Here is a 26,065-nt window from a genome sequence, read left to right on the forward strand (position 1 = left end):
CTTGGGCCTTGCTGTGTTGGGAATAGGTGACTTCCACTTTTTAAAAAAAAAAATACTGATTTATTTTGCTGTGCTCTGTCTTAGTTGCGACATGCAGGATCTTCAGTTTTCACTGCTGTCTGGGGGATCTTTTCAGTTGTGGCATGTGGATTTTTAATTGTGGTATGTGGGATCTAGTTCCCTGATGAACCATCTGCAAGCCAGGAAGAGAACCCTCACCAGAAATGGAATTTTCTGACTCATTGATCTCAGACTTCTGACTGGGAGTGTGGAGTCTAAGCCACTTGACCCGCAGGAAAGTCCCTTCTCTACACCTTTTAAGCTTCCTTGTTTTGTTCTAGCTCTCTAGTGGAACATGCGTGAATGAAGGTGGAGCTGAAAGAAAAGTATTCGTGTCTTCTCTCTTAGGCATGTATTGATATCTGTTCACCTGTCTCTACTACACATGCTTTCTTTTATGGATTTGACATACCTAAGGTTTAGTGTGTGTTTATTAAATCCTTTTCCTGACAATTCAGACATGCCTTAGCAGTACTCACGTTTTGGCACCAGGGACCAGTTTCATGGAAGACAATTTTTCCACAGACCAGGGAGGAGGGGGGATGGTTTTGGGATGATTCATGTATGTGCATTGCATTTATTGTGTACTTTATTTCAACTATTACATCAGCTTTACCTCAGATCATCAGGCATTAGATCCCAGAGGCTGGGGACCCGGTGAGGATCCAGAATGGAATGCCCTGCCCTTTCTGTACGTTAAAGACTTATCAGCTTTACTTTCTGTCTTATAGGCCAGAGGGCATAAAAAGTGAATCTGTCTGTGCTTCAGTCGTCACAGCTTCTCTGTTTAACTAGTGCATGTGTATGTGAAAGCAGTTAAAGGTGATTAAGTTACATGTTTGTCTGTTCAGGGTGCCGTAACAAAATATCACAGACTGGGTGGCTTAAACAATGAAAATTTATTTTCTCACGGTTCTGGAAGCTAGAAATCTGAGATCAGAGAGCCAGAAAATTTGGTTTCTGGTGAGGGTTCTCCTCCTGGCTTGCAGATGGCTGTCTTCTTGCCGTGTCCTCACATGGCCTCTTCTCTGCGTGTGCACAGAGAACTCCCTGCCGTCTCTGCCTCTTCCTGTAGGGACACCAGTCCTGTTGTATTCCGGCTTTACACTTATAACCTCAGGTACTCGTAACTCCCTCCCTAAAGGCCCTATCTCTACGTAAGTCACACTGCGGGGTTAGTACTTTAATCTACAAGTTTCGAGGAGGGTGCAGTTCAGTCAATAACAAATTGTATCACATGAGCACAGTTTATAGGAATTCATACCACTGGTGGAGACCATAAAGAAAACATGACACCTCATTAAGTACTTTTACGTCCTTTTGAATCTTGTTCCTCTTTGGGGCACAGTGATATGTCTAGTAGATAGTGGTAGGTCTGATTTTGAAGAAACTGGACAGTGTTTAAATGCTTTTTTCCCCCAAAGCTAAACATATACATGCTCAATGGTAAAAAAAAAAAATAACACTTTTGAAATATTTTGCTGTTTTGGATTTCTCTGTCAGTGCTTCCTGTTTTGACGTAGGAAGATACCTGTGATAGGAGATACTTACAAAATGATAAAATGTTCATAGCACACTGGGATGGGATGCTCAGGACTGGAGGTATCTGTTCTCTGCCCCAGACCTCTCCTGCCTGCCCTAAGGGTTGAGGAGAGAAATACCTCAGCTTGTCTTTAGCACGTATGTAGCAACCAGTTGGGAATCTCTGCTGCTGCTTGGTAATGTCAGTTCTTTAAATAGTTATAAAACTGGTTTTGTTATCTGCTTTCCCCACAGTTAACACAAATATTAGCCAGTTAGTCAGAGAGCTGCTATATGCAATAGATTATTCTAGAACAATGGAAGTGTTCTATCTCTGTTGTCCAGTATGGTAGCTAAAATTAGAGAATAAACAAGCTTTATATAGTGTAGCTTCCCTGGTGGCTCAGATGTAAAGAGTCTGCCTGCAGTGCAGGAGGCCCAGGTTCGATCCCTGGGTCGGGAGGATCCTCTGGAGGAGGACATGGCAACCAACTCTAGTATTCTTACCTGGAGAATCCCATGGACAGAGAAGCCTGGTGGACTACAGTCCATGGCGTTGCAGAGTTGGACACCACTGAGCGACTTCCGCACTTTCACACACTCTATTTATAGTAGTGTCTCCTGAAGTGCTTTTGGCAGGAAAGATGGAACCTACTCTGTAATGTGAAGAGATCGTTTTGTATGTATAGGGATGGTGGCAGACATTGTTTAGCAACCACCATGTGCCAGTTGCTGTGCTAAGCTTTTTACATTCTTACCTAATCCTCTTATCAATCTTATGAAGTCGGTGCTTAAAGATCAGAGAACTGTGGCTCAACAGAAGTCAGCAGTGAGTCCAAGGTTGTACATCCAGTGAGTGAGTTGTGACTCAAACACAAGTCTCTTATTTCAAAATTCATTTTTCTGGCTATTGCATCACCATGTATTATAGCTTCCCATAAATGATCAAAAAGGCTGCATCTACAAAGTTTTAGGAAGGAAGAAATGATAGTAGTAGGGGCATTGCTTCAAAGAAATAGCCATTTCATTTGAACTTATCTTAAAGCATTTCCTCTATGTCTTTAAAATTTTGAAAAACCAGAAATTCTCTAGGTAATTTACTTTATTCTCCCTGGGACTTAGTTGGAGATATTTAGGGTGAGAGGATGAGCTGTGAACAAGACTTACATTCAAGTTGGTCTTTAGTTTTATTATTATTATTGCTACTATTATGTGATATTGTTGATATCTTGAACATAAATATGGCACTCTGATTATATCTCAGGGACCTGGGATTATATCCCAGGTCAGAATGGTTTATGCTACAAATAATAGAAAACCCTCACTCAGCTGTTGTAAATAGTTAGGAGACTGTCTCATAAAAGCAGAAGTCTCTGGATAAGCAGACCTTAGGCACAGACTGTGTCAGTGCTGTGGCTCTGCTTTGCTTTCTTCTTCACAAAAACAGTACACACACACACACACACGCATGTGCACACAAACCCACCGACCTACCCGCCCACCATCTACCCATCCACCCCCTGCCCCAATCCACCCCAGCAGACTTGGAATGATGGTTTAGTTCTCAGGCTGATAGCAGGATCATGGCAGCAGTTTCAGGTATGATGATTAAATGTGACATCCAGTGGAAGAAGAAGGGCCTTTTCTTTTTCTTCTTTTTCCTTTTTTTAAAGCTTTTATTGTAGAAATTCTCAAACTGGATGAGAGTATATTAAACATCTCTGTAGGATTTCCTTGGTGGTCTAGTGGTTAAGACTCAGTCTTCCAGTGCAAGGGAGTGCAGGGTTTGATCCCTGGTTGGAGAACTAAGATCCCACATGCCTTAGGATGTGGCCAAAAATTTAAAATAAGCACACACAACATTGTAAATCAAGTCTGTTTCAATTTAAAAAATTAAACAAAGCATCTACATATCCATCGCCCAGCTTCAACAGTGATCAGTTTAGAGCTACTGTCATTGAGCCTAAATTCCATCCTCGCTCTCCTTGCTGTGTTTTTAAGAATGTTTTTCAGAAGTCCTATTTACAACATAAAATCACTGGCAGGGGATTTGGGCCTCCTGTGTTTTTCCCAGACTACTCAGGACTCACCTTTGGGGGCTAAGTATGGGGTCCAGCCACCCCTTAAATACAGGATCTAAAGGTAGGTAGGTTCCTGGGAAGGGGAACCTCAGGTTTTGTTAGGTAGGAGGAGGCTGTGAACAATATTTGCTCCTGGAACATTAGTATAATTTATTTGTTATTAAAATACATAATTTATTCAGCTTATCTTTAATACTGCTTTTTTAAAAAGCCAATTTGGTTGGCTGGTGTCTTAGACTAGACTTTTTGGGTAGGATTGCATGGCAGCCACATTGTGACTTAATTTTTAACTGGATTAAAATTACAATTTCACCTTTCGGATTATAAGCTCTAAGGTATTGATTCTTGTTGACCAAACTGACAAGAAAGCAAGCTTCCCCATTTGTTAATGGATAGTAAAAAACTCAGTACATTTGAAAAAGGTAGACTGTGGTCTGTAAGGAAGACTTAGTACAGAGTTAAAGAGAACTGCTGTTTCCTTTGAGCAGTGAAGTAGTATTTATATTCCACGAAGTAGTAGCAGTGTTAGTCACTCAGTCATGTCCTACTCTTTGAGACATGATGAACTGTAGCCTGCGAGCCTTCTCTGTCTGTGGAATTCCAGGCAAGGATACTGGAGTGCGTTGCCATGCCTTTCTCCAAGGGATCTTCCCAACCCAGGGATGTAACTCAGGTCTTCTGAATTAGGTCTCTGTTACTTTGTTTCCAGTGTGTGGTCTTTTAAAAGAACTATTTCTCTTGCTTCCAGTGGCATTTATCTTCAACTGGCTTGGATTTTGCTTATCCTTCTGCATCACCAACACCATTGCTGGGAGGTACGGTGCCATCTGTGGCTTCGGGCTGTCCTTGATCAAATGGATCCTCATTGTCAGGGTGAGTGTCCTGATAGCCTCTACCACTTTTATCGCTAAAATCAAAGCACGTGAAATTCCCTGTGTGATTTGTAAATGTTCATTTTGTGTATTTTGTGTATATGAGTTCAGTTATTTTGAGACTTATTCTTAACTTCTATCCTTAATTATTATAGTGATCTCTGTGGTGAGAACATTTTCTGACTGCATTGTATGAGAATTTGTTAGTATGTGAAAAGAACTTTGAAATCAGATAAATTTGAGTTTGAATTTCATCATTTTTATATCATTGTTCTGGCTTTTAAGTTTTTAAATTGTTCAGAGTGTTAGTTTCTTCATGATAGATAATAGGCGCCTTTCAGTATTTCCGTGAGCTGTGAACAGGACATATTCTGAGTACCTTGCCCAGTTACTGCACAAGTACATGGGCTCAGTGAATCCTGGCTGCCACTATTGTGATATAGCATAGGTCTGCCTGGACTTAGTTAAAATGTAAACATTTCCATTGGCTAGTGAAATTATCACAGATTTAAATGTTTTCTTACTCTTTCTTTTTGGTGACATTAAGAGGTAAAAAAGTGTTAGTTGCTCAGTTGTGTCAGACTCTTTGAGACCCCATGGACTGTAGCCCACCGGCTACCTCTGTCCATGGGATTCTCCAGGCAAGAATACTGGAGTGGGTTGTAATGCCCTTCTCCAGGGGATCTTCCCGACCTAGGGATCAAACCTGGGTCTCCTGCATTGCAGGCGATTCTTTACCAACTGAGCCACTCGGGAGGCCCCCAAGAGTAAAAGTACACGCCTTTAAGTTAGTTATTAGAACTCATCTTTTTTTCCTTTGTGGGCTTCCCTTATAGTTCAGTTGGTAAAGAATCTGCCTACAATGCAGGAGACCTCGGTTCGATTCCTGGGTCGGGAAGAATCCGCTGGAGAAGGGATAGGCTACCCACTCCAATATTCTTGGGCTTTCCTTGTGGCTCAGCTGGTAAAGAATGCGCCTGCAATGTGGGACACCTGGGTTCGACCCCTGTGTTCCATCTAAGCCTTTCTTCTCATTTTCCAGTTGTTTCTGGAAATCACCCTCTGTCTCCTTCATGTCATTTACAAAATGGTGTGTAGGGAGATAACAGTAACTTCTTTTCTTTCTCCCATCTCAGCAAAAAAAAAATTTTTGTAACCATTGCACAGGCAGTGCTACTGTCAGCATGATCTTCCCCCAGCTCTTTTCCTTTGCCTCTTGAAGGCCCCTTTGGCTCCTTTTTACAAGGATTTTTCCCCTGGTTTCTCCAGCTAGGAAAGTGGCTTTGTTAATTAGTTACTCATATTAAAAGTAACCCACACATTTAAATGCTATATACAATTAATAAAATATATACTTTCCACAAATCATGTATATTTAAACAATGACTTCTAATTGAATGAGTCAAGTCCTCCTGAAATTTTCAGTAGAACCACATACTAATATGTCAGCTTCAGTGCTTCAGACACTTCATTTATGCACCTGCATTATCAAATATCTTAAGAAAATCACCCATTACAAAAATAATAAAACTGAATTTTATGTGTTTTTTCATTATTTTTAAATTTATTTTATTACTTCCCAGGGTTTCAGTAATCTTGTCAGACCATATCTCTGTTCAGACCAGATTATAGGCTGTAGTTATTAAACAGTCCCAGATTCTTGGTGGGACCTGCAGACTGGCTTCTTTTAAGGTGATTAAAACCTGACCATTGTAAGAACTGCCCCCTGGCTGTTCCTTGTTTTAATTTCATTTGAAAAATGTAAAGTAGGTTCTCACCACAAGCATAAATCTGTTAGGTGTTATGAGGCATGCAGAGATAAAGAGACAGTCCTTGCCCCTGCATAAGTTACTAGTAGGAAAAACTCAAGAGTTGGAACTAGATAATCTAGTCCAACCCTGGTTATGTTAGTAATAGAATTAATGACTATTATTCAAATGGGATTTCTTGTCTGAGTCACAGAAAGTGGAAAATGATTTGACTTTCTCAGTTTTCCTAAGGTTATTGAATTGCTAGTATCATTCTAGAACATAAAAAAGAAATCAATGCATTATATGCAATGTTTGACTTTAGTATATGAAGCCCTAATTCTCCCATGCTGCTGCTGCTGCGTCACTTCAATCGTATAGACGGCAGCCCACCAGACTCCGCCGTCCCTGGGATTCTCCAGGCAAGAACACTGGAGTGGGTTGCCACCTCCCTCTCCAATGCATGAAAGTGAAAAGTGAAAGTGAAGTCGTGTCCGACTCTTCGTGACCCCATGAACTGCAACCCACCAGGCTCTTCCATCCATGGGATTTTCCAGGCAAGAGTACTGGAGTGGGTTGCCATAATTCTCTCATGGAACCCCAGATTGCGAAGGAGTTAAGATTGTTTCCTCATCAACTCCAGTTAGTGTGATGAGATGGGACCTTAAATTCAAAAACTTTGGAGTTTCTCAAAGTTTTGTAAGGAATTTAATAGCATGAAGTTTAATCCCTGGGACTGTTTAGTTTCTCTTTAAAATACCTTTACTGAGTTAAGGTTAGTGTTATACCTGTAGTGTATATTGAGAATTGATATAAGAAAAGGATTTTAAGGAATTTTCTGTTTTAAAATAGTAGTTGCCATTCAGTGAGCACTTACTATGTTCCAGGTATGATTCATTATAAACACCGAATAATCCTGTGTCATCAATGATGCTGGAGACAGGCTACCCATTTTATTGATGATGAAACAGAATAAAAAGTCTAATAGCTTGTTGAGTGTCCCACAGTTTGTGGATTAGAATCTAGCTTGACTTCCGTTCGGTGCCTGCTTTCCTAATTTTGTACTGCCTCTGTAACTTTGACTGTACTTTGACTTTTGTTACAATGCTCCAAGCAATAAATTCTCCTTGAAGTTCAGTGCTGAGGGAAAGGTTTTTTCCTAAAAGCCTGGCATTTCCTTTTATTAGATAATAAGTAATTTATAAATCACATTGCTGCTTTTCTTTTTGTTTTTGAATTGCTGTGAGCCTCACATTTACTGTAAATATGTTTAGCCCAAGATTTTCTCCAGGGCTTTTAATGTTTTTATTATTTGTTTAAAATTGCATATATATTTTGTTAAAAGCTGACAATTCCTTTTAAAAGCAGACAGGAAGTAAACAAAATACTGGTGTCATATTAACAAAATCATAATTATTTCAAAAATTTAAATCAGATAAATTCTTATTGAATTCGGTTGGTTAATTTATTTTCCAAAATTTGATTTCTTGCAGCCTGTGGTTGACTACTAAATATGAGTTATTAAAAAAACCCCAAACACAACTTGACTGAGCCCTCTGATTTTTTTAGTATTTTGAAACACGTTTGAAAACTTACTAATGAGCCCCGAAGCTTATTAGTTTATTCTTTTTATATAATGAGTTTTTCCCTTTGACTTCAAAATGAAGATAGTTATATTCTTTACGTGGGAACAGATAAAGAACAGCTGCAGGTTGGTACTTCTGGTGAAGAATTACATTGTTCTTTTCTGGTTGCCTCTTGTTGGGGATATTATATATTAAATATATTTTAAGGTATCTAAGAATTAGAAAGGTAAAAATGTATGGTTTTAGTTCTTTATTCCTTTTGTTCTTATAATCTCTAAAACCTATATGAAAGCCTTTTGTTTCTTATTAATCATTTGATTAAAAAGTAATGCAGCTGTCCTACCTTATTTAAGCTGTATTTTCACAGTTTTCCTATTCTTCTTTCATTGTACATATTTTAAAGGTGTAGGAATACATGGGCTTTGTATCTATAATGGTACTTTGAAATCTGTATTTTTTGAAATTTCTCAGACTCAAAGCTGAGAACTTAGATCATGGTTCATGTATTATATATACTTCCTGGGAAAATATTTTAAAAGCTTTAAGAAACATTTAGATACCCTTTAGTGGATGTGCTTTCCCACACAGTAACATTATTTTACAGTTTGTAAGTGTTTTTGTTCTTACCAAACCTGTAAGATTTTTTTTTTTTAATCTTTTGTGGAAATTACCAATGAAAAGTTGGAAATAATTACTTACAAATTTGGAAATAGATACATCTGAGGACAAACGTGCATACATCTGAGGACAAACATGCTTTTAACAAACTCATTTTTGGTTAAATTCAGGTTGGAGACTGGTAGAAACAGAGTAGATAAAACAAACAGGAAAATGAGACAGATTTACAAAGAAAACTTGTAAAAAATAATAAATCGTCAAGTCCACAATCAAATCAAGGCAAAGATACCTGTGTTCAGTGTCATCAAACCCTGCCTTCCATCTGTCTGTTCACATTCTCATTTCACGGAGAATTTAAACACTGTCTACCACGGCCACTAGTAGGAACTGTTGAAATGCCACTTTAGGGTTCATTTAGCTGTTCTCAGCTCACTGTTGGGAAATGAATGCTGGAGCATCTAGTTTGAAAATAAAAAAGACTCTAATGAGTTGGGGGTCTTTATGTGCCTAGTATTCTTGGCAGTGATTAACAGTAGGGGGTGTGCAGAAGGTCAAAAGCTCTTCTTTTTAGAGGTCAGCAGAACATCCCCATCTGATAAGATTAAACTAATGTGGCTTTTGGTGTTAATATCTAAAGCAGCGGGTTGCTGTAGTGTGTTTGGGATGGTAGTTGTGGCTTTGGGAGATGATGAGAAAAGAACTGACATGTGAACTCTTTAATGAGAAAAACGTTGGATTTGGTTACATAGCACTTATCTTTCTTCCTTACAGGCAGTTTGAAACTGATTTTTATTTCTTAAATATTTTGCATAAGTTTGTTTGCTGATAAAAAACTTCTCAAAGTTTTTTTTTCTCAAATAACTTTGTAATTTTTTTCTTTTCTCTCTTTCTTTTTGTGCTGTTTTATGTGCTGACGATTATTTGTATTATTTCTGAAACTGAGGTTAATCTATGATTTTCAAATTTAGATCCATAAATACAGTAAATATATTTATGTTCATCCCATAGTTTTCTGATTATTTTACTGGATATTTCAATGGACAATACTGGCTTTGGTGGATATTTCTTGTACTTGGTAAGTTTATTCTTAATGCATTTCAGTATGACTAATTTGCATTTAGTTTAACTTTGGTATTTCCTAAAATTGTAAGATGTAAGTATACTGTGTTATTTACATGAAAGAAAAATTTTCTGTTGAAAAATTCTCATATCCAAACACACGTCATCTTGGCTATCCAGATAGTTTTACGTAACACTCTGGTTTCTGATTTAAAATTCAGAGCCTGTCAATTTAAAGAATCAGTGGTTGAATGGTAACTGAACACTGCTAAACTTGAAAATAATAAGATGATTAAAAAATAATTGCCTTCAGCATTTATTTTGGAAAATAGACATGCGTGATTTTCTTTTAATGATCGTAGGAAATGTTGAGAGGAGGCTAGTTGGATATTCTACCTATTCTTTTATTTTTGGATCATTGAAACATTCTTTACACTTTTGAAGTGCACTCTGCATTAATCATTAATCAGTCAGGCGTAAGGGAAGGGTTCATGCTTAATGATCACAGTGCTTCTGTTGAGTTTTCTTCTTACCAGGCGTATCATGTATTAATATTGATGAATTTTATGGATTTCCAATCTGTGTTTCTTTGTGTTTTCCTCTTTAGATGTATGATAATTAAGTTAATCTTAAAATCACATTATACTTGTAATCCACAGTTCAAATTTATTTACCAACATGAAAAATACGTGTTGTTTCTCTTTAGGTTTAAGAGTCCACATTTCTGTAGTAAATTACTTGTACTGGAAAACAGCACTTCAGTAGGTGGCAGTGTTCTCCTGGCATTTTTATTTAGTCCTGCTGTTTTATCTGTAGGATTTTTCAGGAAACAAAATCTTAGTGGTCAGCAAAGGTCACTAAAGAGCCTAGATTCTTTCTCTGATAATTATAGTGAAATTATTTCAATTATTTGTATATCTCTTGTGATTTTGTTGGGGAGTCTGATTGGACAAAAGTTTAACCAGTTTTTTTTGTCTTGTTAATTGTTTTCTGACTGATTCTGTGCTTGACTGAGTTTCTTACTCAAAAGTGAAAAAATTTATAATGTCTTTTAGGTGTTTAAGCACATTGAGTGAGATAGTTGCTTATAAATATTATTAGGGGATTGAAGAGTCTTATGAAGGGAACCATGGAACACAGTAGAATGCAGGCACAGCCCCAGTTCCTCATCAGAGCCATAATCTAGCATTTAGGGGAATGTGAAAGCTTAATCCGTGATGGGAATGTTGCTGTCACATACCCAGAAGAATGCTGCGCACACCCCAGAACGCTGAGAAACCATAGCTGCTGCTTGATTGGTTTCTAGGTGGGAATTGGCTAATTTTGGAAAATGCCTGAGCAGAGCAAAATAGGTCTTAGCAACAGCAGCTTCATAGACTACAGAAGGGATTTCACAAATAATTTTGGTTTATATTTTCCAGTAATACTTTTATGTTTGGATCACAATGTCATTATCTTTGAACAGCATCTGGAAGGGCAGAAGGGCGGAATTCAGAGTGGGAGTCACACAGGGAAAAGAGGATATGGGAAGCAGATGGGATCAGATTTGGGTGAAATTTATACCACTTGTTTTAAGTCATTATTTGTGTCGCTCTTCTGTCTTCTGTCTCTAATTTATTGTAACCATGCTTCTTATTTTAGGGCTTCGATTATTGTCTTAGAATTGGGTTATAAATTTCATTTGAGACTTTGAATTTAAACTGGCAGGCTTGTCCTCCTGGTGAGGAAAGTTCCCTAAATACGTATCATCTGCTTCTTGCCCCAACTCCACCTCACCCCCTTATTACCTGGTTAAAAATTTACTAGAGTTAATAAATATTTCCCTTAGAATTGTATGCTTAAGTACATCAAAGACTTCACTAATAATGGTGATGCTTTTGACACTTAGCTGATATTTTTCATCTGAAACTTTGAGACATTTCACAGGCTTTGTTTTATCAATTACTAAAGATATTTCTGATGTAAATGGTTATTATTTAAAAATACTGTTTTATAGAGGAGAACACTAAAATAGAAGCTGTATCTCAAATCATCCAAGAACTCACTAGAGTGCCTACTTGCAAAGTCTCCTGTATTGATTTTTCTCAAATTTTTTTATTATAAATTAATCTACTGTTATTACTTGGAAATAACTAATAATTGAATTATTTATGTAATGCACGTATCTCTAAATATAGATTTTGCAGATGACAGGCACCTGATCTGGCCAGACAGGCTTATTACTGGTTTTATCCTACAATTGTTAGCAATTACATATACTGCATATGTTCTCTGTTGAATACTTTATATCAGTAAATATGTCTTAGTTTGCTTAATCATTATAGTGATTTAAAACTTTCATGTAAAATGGGGTTTCTATGAGTTGAATCAGTTTAAACACATTAGGTAGCTTTCCTTGTTAAAAAAATACTTTTGTAAGTGTGTGTTTTTGTGTAAGTTAGGACTTTGATGGCTAGATTTGCTTTACTTTAGATACATCTAGGCTTAACAAATTGAAAGAATTTGGAGGTAGCAGTTAAATTTTATTATATTTCCTTACAATAGAGCTACCATTATAGTGTAAAATGTGGATTGAATGGAATCCTACACAGTAAATTCCTTCGACCAAGAGGACCTTGTTTGTAATTGTCTATTTCATATTTATCATGTCCCCTTTCTAGTTGTAAGAGCATAATATATCCATATATTTCAACCTCCTCAGGCCTGCTTCTTTTCTTCAGAGGATTTGTTAATTATCTAAAAGTCAGAAACATGTCTGAAAGTATGGCAGCTGCTCATAGAACAAGGTATTTCTTCTTATTATAGAGGTAAGAAATATTAATATATTAACTGTTTATTCCCTTTGTATTCAGATTCACCCCATGCATTTGTTGTTTAGTCACTAAGTTGTGTCTGACTCTTTTGAGACCCCATGGACTATAGATCTCCAGGCTCCTCTGTCCATGGAATTTTCCAAATAAAAATACTGGAGTGAGTTGTCATTTCCTCCTCCAGGAGATCTTCCCAACCCAGGGATCAAACCCTTGTTTCCTGTATTGGCAGATGGATTACTTTACCACTGAGCCACCAAGGAAGCCCTTCACCCCATGCATATTAAAGCTTAATGTGTACTCATGTTGTTTACTCAAATTTAGCATTTTTAATAGATTTTGAATACTGTTAACAGTATTGAAATTTTAAAAATTGCAAACTTTTAAGATAACTTCAATTTAAAAAATTGAATTTCATTACATTTTAGTTTTTAAAAAAACACATTATGAGTAAACTAAAACTTTAAATCAGACCTTTAAATTTCTGTTTAGAGCTTGGCTACAGGTTGTACATGAAGTAACCACCAGCTCAGCATCTAAAGGCTTGAAAAACAGAATATGACAAAGCACTTACACAGAAAGAATGGACATTTTGCATCAGTGTGAATTTCACACAGATATCTGCAGGCTAAAACAGACAAATAAAAAACCAAATCTGTGACTGAAAAGCAATTTGCCATACACTGATCTTTTTTTTTTTTTAAACTTTATGATTTGTTGAGGTTTAGCTGATTAAAAATGTCGTGATAACTTCAGGTGGACAGCTAACATATATGTGTCCATTATCCCGCAAACTGCCCTCCCATCCAGCCTGCTACCCAACAATGAGCAGAGTTCCCTGTGTTATACAGTAGGTCCTTGTTGCTCATCCATTTTAAATATAGCAGTGTGTTCCTGTCCATCCCAAACTCCTTAACTGTCCCTTCCCCCTGGCAACCATAGAAGAGATGTCATATGATATTACTCCTTCTCTGACTTACTCCACTCAGTATGACAATCTCTGCGTCCATCCATGTTGCTGCAAATGGCATTCTTTTTAATGGCTGAGTAATAGTCCATTGTGTATACGTACCACATCTTCTTCATCCATTCCTCTTTCAGTGGACATTTAGGTTGCTTCCATGTTTTGGCTGTTGTAAGCAATGCCATGCACTGATCTTAACAAACTGGATCAAGGAGTAAAGATTGTGCAAAGAAAATAGCTCTGTTACTGTTTTCTTAACATGTACCAGTTTATATCAACAATGAAGGCTATAACTTGAATAAATGGAAAAATAAAGAAATGAGCAGAGATTGTCTTACTAGTTATCAAGTAAGTTTCTGGAGGCTCTGTGTATAGTACAGGCATGCATTTATTGTGCGGCTAGTAGATCTTCAGTGAAGAGACCTCATACCTCGCTGTAGTACTTTAAAAGCAAGTACTATACACTTCATTGTTTTGAACTTTTCAAGTATTTGAACTGCGTAAGCCAAAGGTCTACTAAAACACTTAACTTCCTGATGTGTCTCCAAGTACAAGATGTTTCAAGGTTGCTATGATTAAGTATACCATAAATTATATGGTTTGTGATTTGCTTGCTTAAATTTTATGCTTATATGACTGTTATATAAGCTAACATAATTTACTTAATTCTGCTGAAGATGATTGCAGTTGCATTTCTGGATTGTACTTAAGTATTATTTTAAAATTTTCCATTAAGGTTTCTTCCTTCCCCTTGAAGATGTCACATTTTCTCTTTAACTTGTCTACAGTGACCTTAAGAGTTTGTAATTTTACTAATTTAAATGATATTCTGTGAATATTCAGTGTGATTATCTTGTTTGCCTTTTCAGGAGTTTAAAATATAATGTAAATATTTTTTAGATGCTCTCCTTTAGAAGGTTACTTTAGAATATATTTTGATCTGGGCTACTTCATGTCATTCTTACCAAAAGGCTATTATGTTCTTGATGTCATACTATAAAATGGGTTTTCATTGTACTATCATTTGGATAATTGCAACTTAATACATTTTAAGACTAATTCTCTCTCTGTCCCTAGACTGCATCAACCAGACATTCCTTTCTTACATCAATGTGAAATTTCCAGATCATCTGTAAACCTGCAACTTTAATAGGATAGAAGACTACTAAACACAGAAGACAAATTAGTGAAGAAAAGATAGAGCTTCAAAATTGAATGACAGAGTGGTTTATGCTTAAAAGCCATTTCTGTTCATTCTTTTAAATATTTATGTTTCATTGGTTTTGCACAGTTGCATATGTGCCCATTCAAAAGATTTGCATATACTTGAAAGAAACCATACAGTTCTAGCAGTCAAGTCCAGTCACATTTGATTAATCAGTGTTTGATATAATTGAAAGAGTTGAGTGATAAACAGTCTTCCAGCATGTAAATGCCATTGACTTCTGACCTGACATTCAGTATAATAAACATGAAATTATTAACCATGTCAGATGCTTTAGTTTCTGGCTCTCAGATTTATCTAATAACTCTTCACAGGAAACATTCTTTGTTATATATAAAGTTTTTTTGAAGCCTGCAGTGCTGATTATTAGAAGGGATTTGTCAGACTTTCGAACATGATAGTTATATCATTATTTAGCGAAACTTTCTGTAAATAACCATGCAAACCATGCGTAAATTACTTTCTGCATTGTTTTCTTAGAAATTGTATCTAGGTATCTTTTCCTTAATTTTAATTTAAGTGGACTTAATATATTTAGAAAATTTCGATGTTAAAGATAGTTTTAGGACAAATTTTAGAAAACGTGGGTATGCCACATTTCCTTTATAAGAAAATCTTTTCTTTTTTTTTAAAGGGACATGCTAACTTTGGGGATTCTCAAATGAGAAGCTTGGTTTTTAGCATTGTCCATCTTATAGATTCTTAGAGGAAGAGATTGTATTAGATATTATATTTATTTAAGACATTTTTGAAAGATAATTTTCTGAATAAGATATTCTCGTTTGCATTTTGCCTTTTAAAATACCAATAAAAATATCTTTCAGTATCATTGTAATATTTTTTTCCTTTAGATGTTTAGCTTAGCAAATAAAAACTTGTGCTTTTAATATCTTCTTGCTTTCTGATTGTAAGGTTAACTTGTAAAAATCATTTCCTGAATCGAGATACATGAAATATTTGTTTTCAAGTTATGGAAGTGTGTCTGTGGAGTATAGGGGTGTGAGTGTGTTGCGAGAGTGTATATGAATATGTATTATTACAACTGGAATCTATTTTGCATTCATAAGCTACTACATTCTGCAAATCATTTTATGGTTCATCTGTCTTCTTTTCAGTTATATCTTTGCTTTTGAATGCCAACATTAAAAATTACCTTTTAAACTTAAAAAGCAGTTAATACAACTATATAGAACATTTAAAATAGATTGCTTGTTTATTATTAGACACCAGCTACTAAAAGATACATTTAAAACTATTCAGGGTCATTTTCCACTTCTGAAAAAATAAAATTTATTATGCTTTATAACTTTTTTGTATTTCTCTGTGTTTTCTCATTTACTTCATTGTCTTTGGTAAATTAAACATGCCATTTTGTTTTTCTGAGCTTCCTATTTTTTGTTTCCATCATTTATTCTCCCCCCCTGCATAACCTTTTTATTATTGATTAAAGTATCTTGAACCCTTGATTATTGATTAAGGTACCCTTTAACAATAGACTGGGATAAAGAAAACAAAATATTTGATTTAGTTGCCTGAATTGGAAATTAATTAAAATTAGAATTTATTTATAAGAAGTGTGAGCTCATGTTAGAAGTTTTTATTGCGTATTAATTTCCTATAAACCTATACTTTGTAATAGTTTTTAAATGACATTAAGCTATGATACAGAGTAAGTTAAAATTACTAGATCATCTATCAATATATCAATTTATTAAATTTTTGTTTTTGTGATCTTAATACTTGGTTTATGCATGTAGATGTTGACCTAACATCAAAACTTCACTTTTTGTTTTGATTGTTTCCTCCACAAACCTGTAAGATTCAAGTGTGTTGTTACTTAATCCTCTTTAATTGGTAGAGTTCATTGGTAGTCTTAAATCTCATCATCCAGTCAGGAGACTCAGAATATTCTTTTCGAAAACAGCATTCTCTCCTGGATTTATCAGATCCTACACACTTCCCTTCATTTCCTGTGAGCTTGGACAGCATAGCTGCTGCTATGTTTTGGAGACACTTAACCGCCTTTGCACTCTGCCTTAAATAAATTGAAAATCAGAATCCTTGTTAGGGTACCTGTGAACAATTTTTGAATGAATGTGAACTGGAGCTTGGAAGCTAATACAAAAAAAAATGTATTACCTTATTTCTGTTATATTTGAAAAAGCTCATTATGACCAGAAAAATCCATCTTTATGTTTTCATGAGAAAAAAAAAAAGCCTAAATTTAAGTAAAAATACATTTTCTATACAGTGTGTCCAGGATACATTTTAGGAATTTAAAACGCAAATTCTATTATACTTGGTTAAAATGAAAATCTCTTTTTAATAGAAAAGAAATAATTTCTTTTTGAGTCTATATTTTATTTTGAGTCTGTAAGCTGTATCCCATGCCTTTGAAGATCATAAATGTTAACCTGTTAAGACAATAATCACTAATATTTCAAGCAAAACCGCTAATGACAGGAAAAGTGGAGTTCCAAAGGTCTAGTTGGAGAAGAAAGGGTTTCTTAATTTACCACAATTTTTTTCCAACTGGTCTATCCACATAAAGCACAAAGGTAATGATAGTGCATCTGGTAACTGTATTTAACTAGAGTGACATATATCCTGAGTTTGCTCATAACAGACCTGGTTATTACTATTTCCTGAGCTTAAATTGTGCCTCCTCTCTCATAAGTGTCCTAATTTGGAGGAGAATTTGTATGATCACCCTGTATATAACTCTCCACTGTATTGAGAAGTGACTGCCTAAACCTACTGCCTTGAGAGAGGGAACTGCAGTATTAGGGCAGGAGTCAATTACTGTTGTCACAGCCTTGCCTAGACACCTTTTAGGCCTGTAGAAGATATAGTACATATATTTTTTTTTCCTTTTTTTGTTTTTGTTTTTTAATAGAAGTTGTATTGAAATGATTCCATTTATGGTAAATAGTAAACAGTGAGCTTTTATATGTTTAAACTGCTGTTAAATTGTTTTTTTGTTAATTCTTCAAATAGTCATGAAATATGTGTATTATTTTTTAAAACTTCATTCTTGATAAAGTTCATCTGTTAGATGATAATGTGCCATTTATTATTGAATGTCCTTTCCCATATATAGAACATGTTAATATGTGTTTTACTTGTTAATAAAGTTCAGTAAATGTGGAACTGTGAACCTGTCATGCATCCTTTTGAAAATCAGTTTGATTGACAATATATTAGCAACACCTTGGCCTCCCAAAATGTTCATATGCTTGAACTTACATTACATGGAAAACAACTGGCATGGAATTAGGTTGGAGAGTGAGTAATTTGTATATTGGGAGATAGGTTTCAGTTTAATTTTAATAAATGCAAATAACTTATGTTTATTTCTGCTTTGCAAAAGATTAGTGGTCACCATAGATCAGACCTGCTTATGGGTATATTCTCATTAGGGAAAGAAAGGAAAGGAAAGTGAAGTCACTCAGCCGTGTCCGACTCTTTGCGACCCCATGGACTGTAGCCTACCAGGCTCCTCCGTCCGTGGGATTTTCCAGGCAAGAGTACTGGAATGGGTTACCATTTCCTTCTCCAGGAAATCTTCACCACCCAGGGATCGAACCAAGGTCTCCCACATTGCAGGTAGACACTTAACCCTCTTAAGCCACCAGGGGCATACGACCTAAAATGCAACCTACCCTGTAGTTAGTTAGAAAAAAGGAAAAAAACTCATTCCCTACTTCATCAAAGTTAAAGGAAAAATGTTTATTTAGAGCTCAGTATGTTTTCTTGTTTTCACTTTTCTTGATGTTTTTAACTTAGCTTTCAATTTTTGTTTGATTTTGAGAGGTTGAGCTATATGATTTTAAAAACCCCACTTGGTTTTCATGGAAACCAGTGAAAAATCCAGCAGCTAAATAAGGAAGTTGTTGTTATCATAGTTGCTTAGTCACATCCAATTCTTGCCACCCCATGGACTGTAACTCTCCGGCTCCTCTGTCTGTGGGATTTTCCAGGCAAGAATACTGGAGTGGGCTGCCATTTCCTTCTCGACGGGATCTTCCTGACCCAGGGATCCAACATGCGTCTCCTGTAGTGGCAGGTGGGTTCTTTACCACTGAGCCACCAGGGAAGCCCCAGATAAGGAAGAGATAGAGTGATCGCCCCTTTAACCGCTGAGATTATAGCACACCCAAGTCCCATACTGGTTCACAAGACCGTTTATAGATAGAATTTTATTTGTTTGTTTTTGGCTGTGCTGGGTCTTTGTTCCTGTGTGGGCTGCTCTCTGGTTGGTACGTGGGCTCCTCGCTTCCGTGGCTGCTCTTGTGGAGTTAGGGGCTCTGGGGCACGCGGGCTTCAGTAGTTGCGGGTCCCGAGTGCTAGAGCACAGGCTCAGTGGTCATGGTGCACGGGTTTAGCTGCTCTGCGACATGTGAGATCTTCCCAGATGAGGGATTGAACCCGTGTCCCCTGCATTGGTAGGTGGATTTTTTTTTTTTTTTAAAAACCACTGAGCCACCAGGGAAGCCCCTGGTTCACAGAACCTTGGAGGCAGTTTTCCTCTCTCTCAAGCTTCCAAAACAAAGCCATTTGTATTACATTCCTCCTTCTTTCATGTTTAAAGTCAGTGTTTTACCTTTAGTGACACTGGTTATCCTTCCTTAAAGCTGTGTCATCTTGTAGCTTTACCAGAGCATCATGAGATCCACAAGTAAGACCAAAGTTTGTCCAAAGCTCAGAAGAAACCTGTAGGGCAACCTCTGTTCTCAGAATGTGAAAAGCAACAAACTACCCTGTTGGAAAGTATGAACTCTTCAGTGGAGGTATAAGAACAGTACTTGTGCAGGAATCCCTAGTGTAGAAATGCATTGTTTCTTTTCCATCAAACTTAGCTTCTCAGCCATCTAAATTCCTACATAGTGATTTGGTTTTACTAACTGTGGCATTTGGGCTCTAAAATTTTAATTGCCATTTTATTCATTCAGAGAGAAGACCTGAAGATCATTAATTGCTAGCAAGCATTGATGACCACTCATCCTAATATAATAGACGATGAGAGAGGAAGTGAAATATCACTTCTTAAATCCAGGCTTTTAAAATGATGATTACTATGGAAAGCATCAGTTTACCTAATTAATGAACTCCCCCCGCCCCAAACTGGATAAAATCAAACAAAAGTTTAATAATAGGTAAACATTGGAGAGACCCAGGAAAACTACGTAACTCGCCAAAATGGCGGAAATCCTCACCTTAAATCTTCAGCTGAAAGTTACATACTTTTAAGAGACAACCAAGTCATAAATTTCCCTGACTCTACAGGATGTCCAGGGGTGAATTCCTGATGGAATGATTCTTGGAACCTTTCTTTAGAGCTGTAATTGTTAATCAGTATGTGTGTTAGTCACTCAGTTGTGTCCAACTCTTTGTGACCCCATGGACTGCCAGGCTCCTCTGTCCATGGGATTCTCCAGGCAAGAACAGTGGAGTGGGTTGCTATGCCCTTCTCCAAGGGAATCTTCCCAACCCAGGGATCGAACCTGGGTCTCCTGCATTTCAGGCAGATTCTTTATCATCTGAGCCACCAGGGAAGTCTGTTATTCAGTACAGTGCATTATAATCAACAGAGAATTTGGGGGAAGCTAACACCCCAGCCTCAATTTCCAGAGGTTCCAATGGAATACATCTGCTCTATGAGTGCACATCTCCTTCACATAGTTTGGAAAAACTATGGGAAGGAGTTTGATCTAGCAGTACTGCTGATTCCTCTCTTATCGTGTGCTCCTCTCTATATCTAGCTCCTTGTATACTAATGATAGAAAGTTACAAATGCCAGGATCAACACATCAGTCAGACTTTTCCAGGGCAAGGAAAAGGTACATAAAATAGATCTTAAAGCACTAATGAGCATTTCTGGAGTTAGTGTTTTTTGACCTGTCTCACTGAGAGCCTTCTGATTTTCCTGCCTTTAAACACACTACATGGCTGTCTCTGCAGGGCTGTGTCTCCAGGGTCGTGTGGGAGCCTTGGGACAGAATAGGCTGAGAAGACAGTTTGTTTCTCCATCTCCTGGAACACGAGCAGAATTGGACTGATCATCTGTTGATTTTTTTTGCTTAAAAAAAAAAGTAATTTTTCTCTCTAGTATCTCCCCTTCTCTATCCTTGAAGAGCCTGTGGCTGATTAAGGGAGGTGGCTTTCTGTAACAGAAAGACAGGGTTTTGGAACCAGGCTAAACCTGGACTCAAATATCAGCCCTTATGCCAGCTCAGACATTTCCTTTAACCAACGCCTCAGTTTCCTCACCTGTTTGTTGGGAAGCACAGTGTGTATGTACCTGAGGATTACGTGAGGTTTATGCAAAAGAGGTAGACATTATATTGTGTGTTTGCTGACCAGGCTGCCAATTAGAGTTAGCTGATGTCTCCAGGACTTGAAGCAGGGCCCTGCCTGGTGTGGGCATTTGATCTGCCAGATCCTCTGACAAGAGTGATTACAGCAGGATCACCCAGGACTGGTTCCTTGTATCTTCTCTGAAGCAAGTGGGAATTCAAGCAAACGTTGCTTAGATGACCATTGATTTTAAGGGGCATCATCACACAAAGAGGGGAAGGGAGGTACCTGTGTGCCAAGCAGCGAAGCGATCCAGCTGGTAGAGGCAGAAAAAGCACGCACACATCGCCCTGGGTTGAAGCTTGGAAGCCCGTAAGCCAGTCCCTGAGAATTTCACCGTGAGATGCTGTTACTTTATCGTTGGTGACGCGTGGCTTTTGCTCAGGGAGCCAGTGCACTGCAGTCCTGGTTGGGAAGGGATCAGAAAGTAAGTTGGCTTGATTCTGATTCTGGGATAGGTTATTTCACCAGCTTCCTCTTACAAATGTTGGGTTCTTCGTTTTGGATTTATTTTTTAATGTCTATAACTGGGACTTCCCTGGTGGTCCAGCGGTTAAGACTCCTCGCTCCCAGGGCAGGGATTTGAGATTCAGTCTCTGGTCAGGGAACCAGATCTCACATACCACAACTAAGACCTGGGGCAGCCAAATTACTCTAAATAAATAAAATTGAAAAGCAGAAGAGGTCTAGTGGGAGTTAGGACTTTCACCAACAGTGATAACAGGCCACCCTTCCTCAGGGTGAGTGGACACCATGTGAGGAGCTGAAATACCCTTCCCTCATCAGCAGGAATGAGGAGGTCCCCTTCTTGAGCATCAGAGCAGTCCAAGTGGGGGATCTGGGTTTCTACTCTGCCTACAATACCAAGGCCACAACTCCTTTTCCTGGCTAGAGAAAGCCAGCGAAAACAGAAGGTATTCATCAAGATCCAGAGTCTCGTAGTTTAGCGTGAAAGGTGCAGGTTTCATTCAAAAATCTCTTGTCATATAACAAGGATTTCAGCTGTGCAGTTACTAAAATCTAAACCAGGAAAGAAAATGTCAAGAAATTTTCATGTGACTATTGAAGTAAGTACTTAATCCTATAAGTCATTTAGATAGGAGAAAAATCCTACTGGTTATAGTCATTGGTTATTTATTTCAGTGTGTTGCAAGAAAGTAGGTAAAGGTTTATGATTATTAAGCCTTGAACTTGATGCTGTGTGAAACAGACAGAGCCCTGGTGATGGGAGCTTGGGAAGAGAATGAAAGGAACTTGTTACCCAGAGAACCTTAAAGTAGTAACTTTGAATCATGAGACTAAAGAGTCCAGGCGTACAATGGGGCCTGTAAATGCTGACATTTTTCCAGAAATACCTGGAAAATAAAGCTAGCAAGATTCTTGGAGGTAGGAATAGTTTTTAGCTTTTATTGGAGAAGGAAGCAGATTATATAGTAATAGTTGCTCATGTCCATAAAAAATTAAAAATGCTTTAAAAAATCTTAAACATTTCTAAAAAAAAAAATCTTAAACATTTCTATCTCTAGTATTATATTGTTGCTGATGAGCCACAGATTTGGGGGTGACATTTGAAAATCTTTAAAGATGGAAACAATGACATTCTTCAGTAAAGAAGATAAAAAGTACCATTAATTCCTTAAATAATTCACAGTACATCACTCCTCTCCCCCAGGTCCAGCACCCTTTAGCATTCATATATCAGTAAAAAGGTGCATGATTAATGGATAACGTGTTTAGTTGTATAACTGAGTTTGTCTCCCTTTGATTTCCTGAGAAGGAAAACAGCAATTAGATGTGTTTACTTAAGGGGAAGGAGTAACTGAATGCTCGTTGAAGGGCTAGAAGAGTATTTTAAAGAGCAATGAGTTGGCATGGATACACTAGTGTGTACAAAATAGGGCTTCGCTAGTGGCTCAGACAGTAAAGAATCCACCTGCAATGCAGGAGACCCAGGTTCGATCCCTGGGTCGGGAAGATCCCCTGAAGAAGGGCGCAACCCGCTTCAGTATTCTTGCCTGGAGAATCCCATGGACAGAGGAGCCTGGCGGGCTACGGTACAAAAGGTTGCAGAGTCAGACACAATCGAAGCAACTTAGCACGCATTAATGTATGAAATAGCTAACTAATGAGAACCTACTGTATCTCACAGGAAACTACTCAGTGCTCTGTGGTGACCTAAAAGGAAATCCAAAGAAGAGTGGATCTATGTACACATATAGCAGATTCACTTTGCTGGACATCAGAAACTGACACAACATTCTAAAGCAACTAGACTCCAATAAAAATTAAAATAGTAAAAGCTGAGACCTGAATTTAAAAGAGGAGCAACACTTTATGTAAGCTTTCAGTTCTGCAGACACTTCTGCCCACCCAGAATGCTCTATAAAACCTTCACTCTTGTTCTCCTAGTGATGAGCCTTCCTGAATTCACCACATAAACTTCTTTTTTAACCACATAAACTTTTAATGAGTGACCTATTTGCAAAACTCTCTTCCGGATTAGCAAATACAAGCTGATAGAATCTTTTACCTTGTAACTTTTCTCCTGTATTTCTCGCATCTGAACTTTACCAAGGTAGGAATCATTCTCTGTCTCACAAACACACCCCCCACACAATGGCGTTAAACTCTTAAGCAAAAACCAAAGCCAAACCCAAACCACACACACAACCCCTTCCTCCAGAAACAACTCCCCAGCATCCAGAGCAGCCATCTACAGCTTTTTTGTACTGTGATTTTTCCGAGTGAAATTAATTAGGCACATTGGCATTGAAATATAGTATCTGCTTTAACCTAAATAAGCATTTTAGATAAAACAAAAACTTTCTATTCAATACTAGAGCTTACCTCATTGTTGAAGGAAGGACAAAGTAATACATGATGATACTTAGAAGCAAAAGGAATAAAGACCTAAATATTGATTTAAAGTAAGCAACTAGAACTGTTCATGCTATTATCCATTTTTAAAAGACAGTTTTACAAATGGAGGAAATGTTTATTACTTGTCCATACAAAGCAAGGCCACTTAACTCTCCATGTTATTTCCTTCTCATTGTTTGTCTTTCCTCTGGAATTTACATACAAGATGTAAACTAAATTCAAATCTGGATGAATGAAGACCAAAATATGAAAAAAAATGATTATTCAATTATGTTGAATTAATAGAGCAGGCATTATTACAGTCCCTAAATGTGCATATTTATGAGAAAGGGCATTACAATAAAAACAAAGTACTTGACAATTCTTTTTGTTGTTCTTTAGATACTTTTCAAATATTGAAACCCCAGCAAACAATACAAGTATAATTGACTATGTCATTAAAAAGCTATAATGGTCTGAGAAAAGCAGTTATTTCCCTATATACTGTTTAGAGAATAAGAATAAATACCTTTTCAAGAAGAAACTAATGTGCCCCCTATATTAGAAAACTTCAATGCTCTTTTTAAAAATTCCAGCAAAATTTAAAATTACATATTTTGGGGAAAAAAAATCAAAATCTCATTGTCTTGATATGCTTTCCATTTTGACACTTTCCACCCAGATCTCGACCTCATGCAGAGTGCCTACAGGTTTTCAGGCAAGTTATGTTTTCTTTTTTTTCTTAATGATAGTTTACCTAAATTTGAATTCTATACAGTTGTCATAATTATTATTTGTGATAGTTTTAATAATTTCATTTATGGGAATTTATCACGTGGAAAACATTCAACTGAAGAAAAAAATTCTTTATAGAGATGTTAATGGTAACCTTATAGGTGATAATAAAATGATGACTGTGATCACTGCCCAGCAGTGATAACGCATGGCCTATAAACTGTACAGAATATGACCTCAGAGCTTTTTTCAGCAGTAGCCAAAAGGATCAAGGTTCTGATTGTGGCTCTTCAGTCAGCTCCGGGGACCCTAATGGTCAAGCTGACTGTCATCGCAGCTTGAATAGTCTTACAGCAGTGCCTTCTGTCTTACGTCTTGAACAAAAAATTCACTTGACTGACAGAATGGGAGGAGAAGACTCATGAATAAGAGAGCCCCAGGGATGGCCCAGCTATTCATTGGCATTGAGAGCACAGAAGTGAAACACTCCCCCAAATTTGGCAGTGCCACAGGCAGAGATGAGTTGACAAGTTGTAGACATTGTTCTTACCCATCAAGCTCTCCCTTAAGGAAACACCATTGTGTGGAGCTGACCTCAGTCACCCGACTCTGGAATCCAAATTAGGAGAAAGTAACCTGATAGGAAAAGAGTGCAGAGGCACTGGGCTAAACTGCATTGAAACCCGGGATGCAGGCAGCCTGAGTGAGGCTGATCCCATAGAGGCCACATATCCAGCTCCCAGTGCAAACTGTAAATGTTCTTTGATAGAAAGAGCCAGGCATGTGACTGACACTTACGGAACCCTTGCAGTTCTGACCTACATCCATTGGATTGGCTGGACAAATTGGGACTTTGGGTCTTTGTTGGGTATGGTTGTTCTACTGGAAATATACCGAAGAAATATTCACACCCCTGTCTTTAACAAAGAACCCTCACATTATGTCAAAATTAAACTGAAAATGAAAATAACTCAGGGTTTTCATGAATAGATTTGCTGCTTATCAGTACACATTAATAAGTGTTCCATTTCACTTATTTAGGATAAGTTAAAAGAAAATCTCATACATTTTACCATATGTATTTTATCATATTTATTTTGAAATGAAATAGCAAAAATAATTGCAGGGATTCCCCCCAGGTGGTCCAGTGGTGAAGATTCTGCGATTCCAATACAAAGAGCACTAGTTTGATCCCTGTTTGAGGAAATAAGATCCCACAATAAAAACAAACAAACAAAAAAAACCAAACAATAAAAACAAAAACCTTATCAATTAAAAAAATTCTTTAAAAAAAGAAACTGCAGAATTTTCTTTGGTGTAATGAGGCAAAATGTTAAATGTTAACCTATACTAAAATGTTAAATGCTAACCTATACTAAATTGTTAACCTATACTTCTTTCCTTGGCTGCCTCATGGTCATACTACATGTTCTCCAGTCAGGCAACAGGGAAGGTAATACTAAGGGTCTTGCTGGCAGGTTTTTTTTTACCATCTGAACCACAGGGAAGCCCCCAAAAGTGAAAGTGAAAGTCTTTCAGTCATGTCCCACTCTGGACTGTTGTCCATGGA

The 26,065-nt window shown here is 37.2% G+C and overlaps 1 protein-coding gene across 2 annotated transcripts in view; it reads left to right on the forward strand.

The window, feature by feature from the left end:
* The window catches only part of NDFIP2 (Nedd4 family interacting protein 2), a 69,300-nt gene extending 53,450 nt beyond the window's left edge, over positions 1-15,850 (forward strand). For both annotated transcript variants that reach the window (XM_061133424.1, XM_061133423.1), the window contains exons 5-8: positions 4,411-4,535; positions 9,495-9,561; positions 12,247-12,352; positions 14,397-15,850. In XM_061133424.1, coding sequence (XP_060989407.1) covers positions 4,411-4,535; positions 9,495-9,561; positions 12,247-12,350 — 296 coding nt within the window. In that variant the 3' untranslated portion in view covers positions 12,351-12,352; positions 14,397-15,850. The remainder of the gene's footprint in view (positions 1-4,410; positions 4,536-9,494; positions 9,562-12,246; positions 12,353-14,396) is intronic.
* Positions 15,851-26,065: the final 10,215 nt, after the last annotated feature.

The sequence above is a fragment of the Dama dama genome, chromosome 30 (assembly GCF_033118175.1).
Source record: "Dama dama isolate Ldn47 chromosome 30, ASM3311817v1, whole genome shotgun sequence".
NCBI lineage: Eukaryota > Metazoa > Chordata > Mammalia > Artiodactyla > Cervidae > Dama > Dama dama.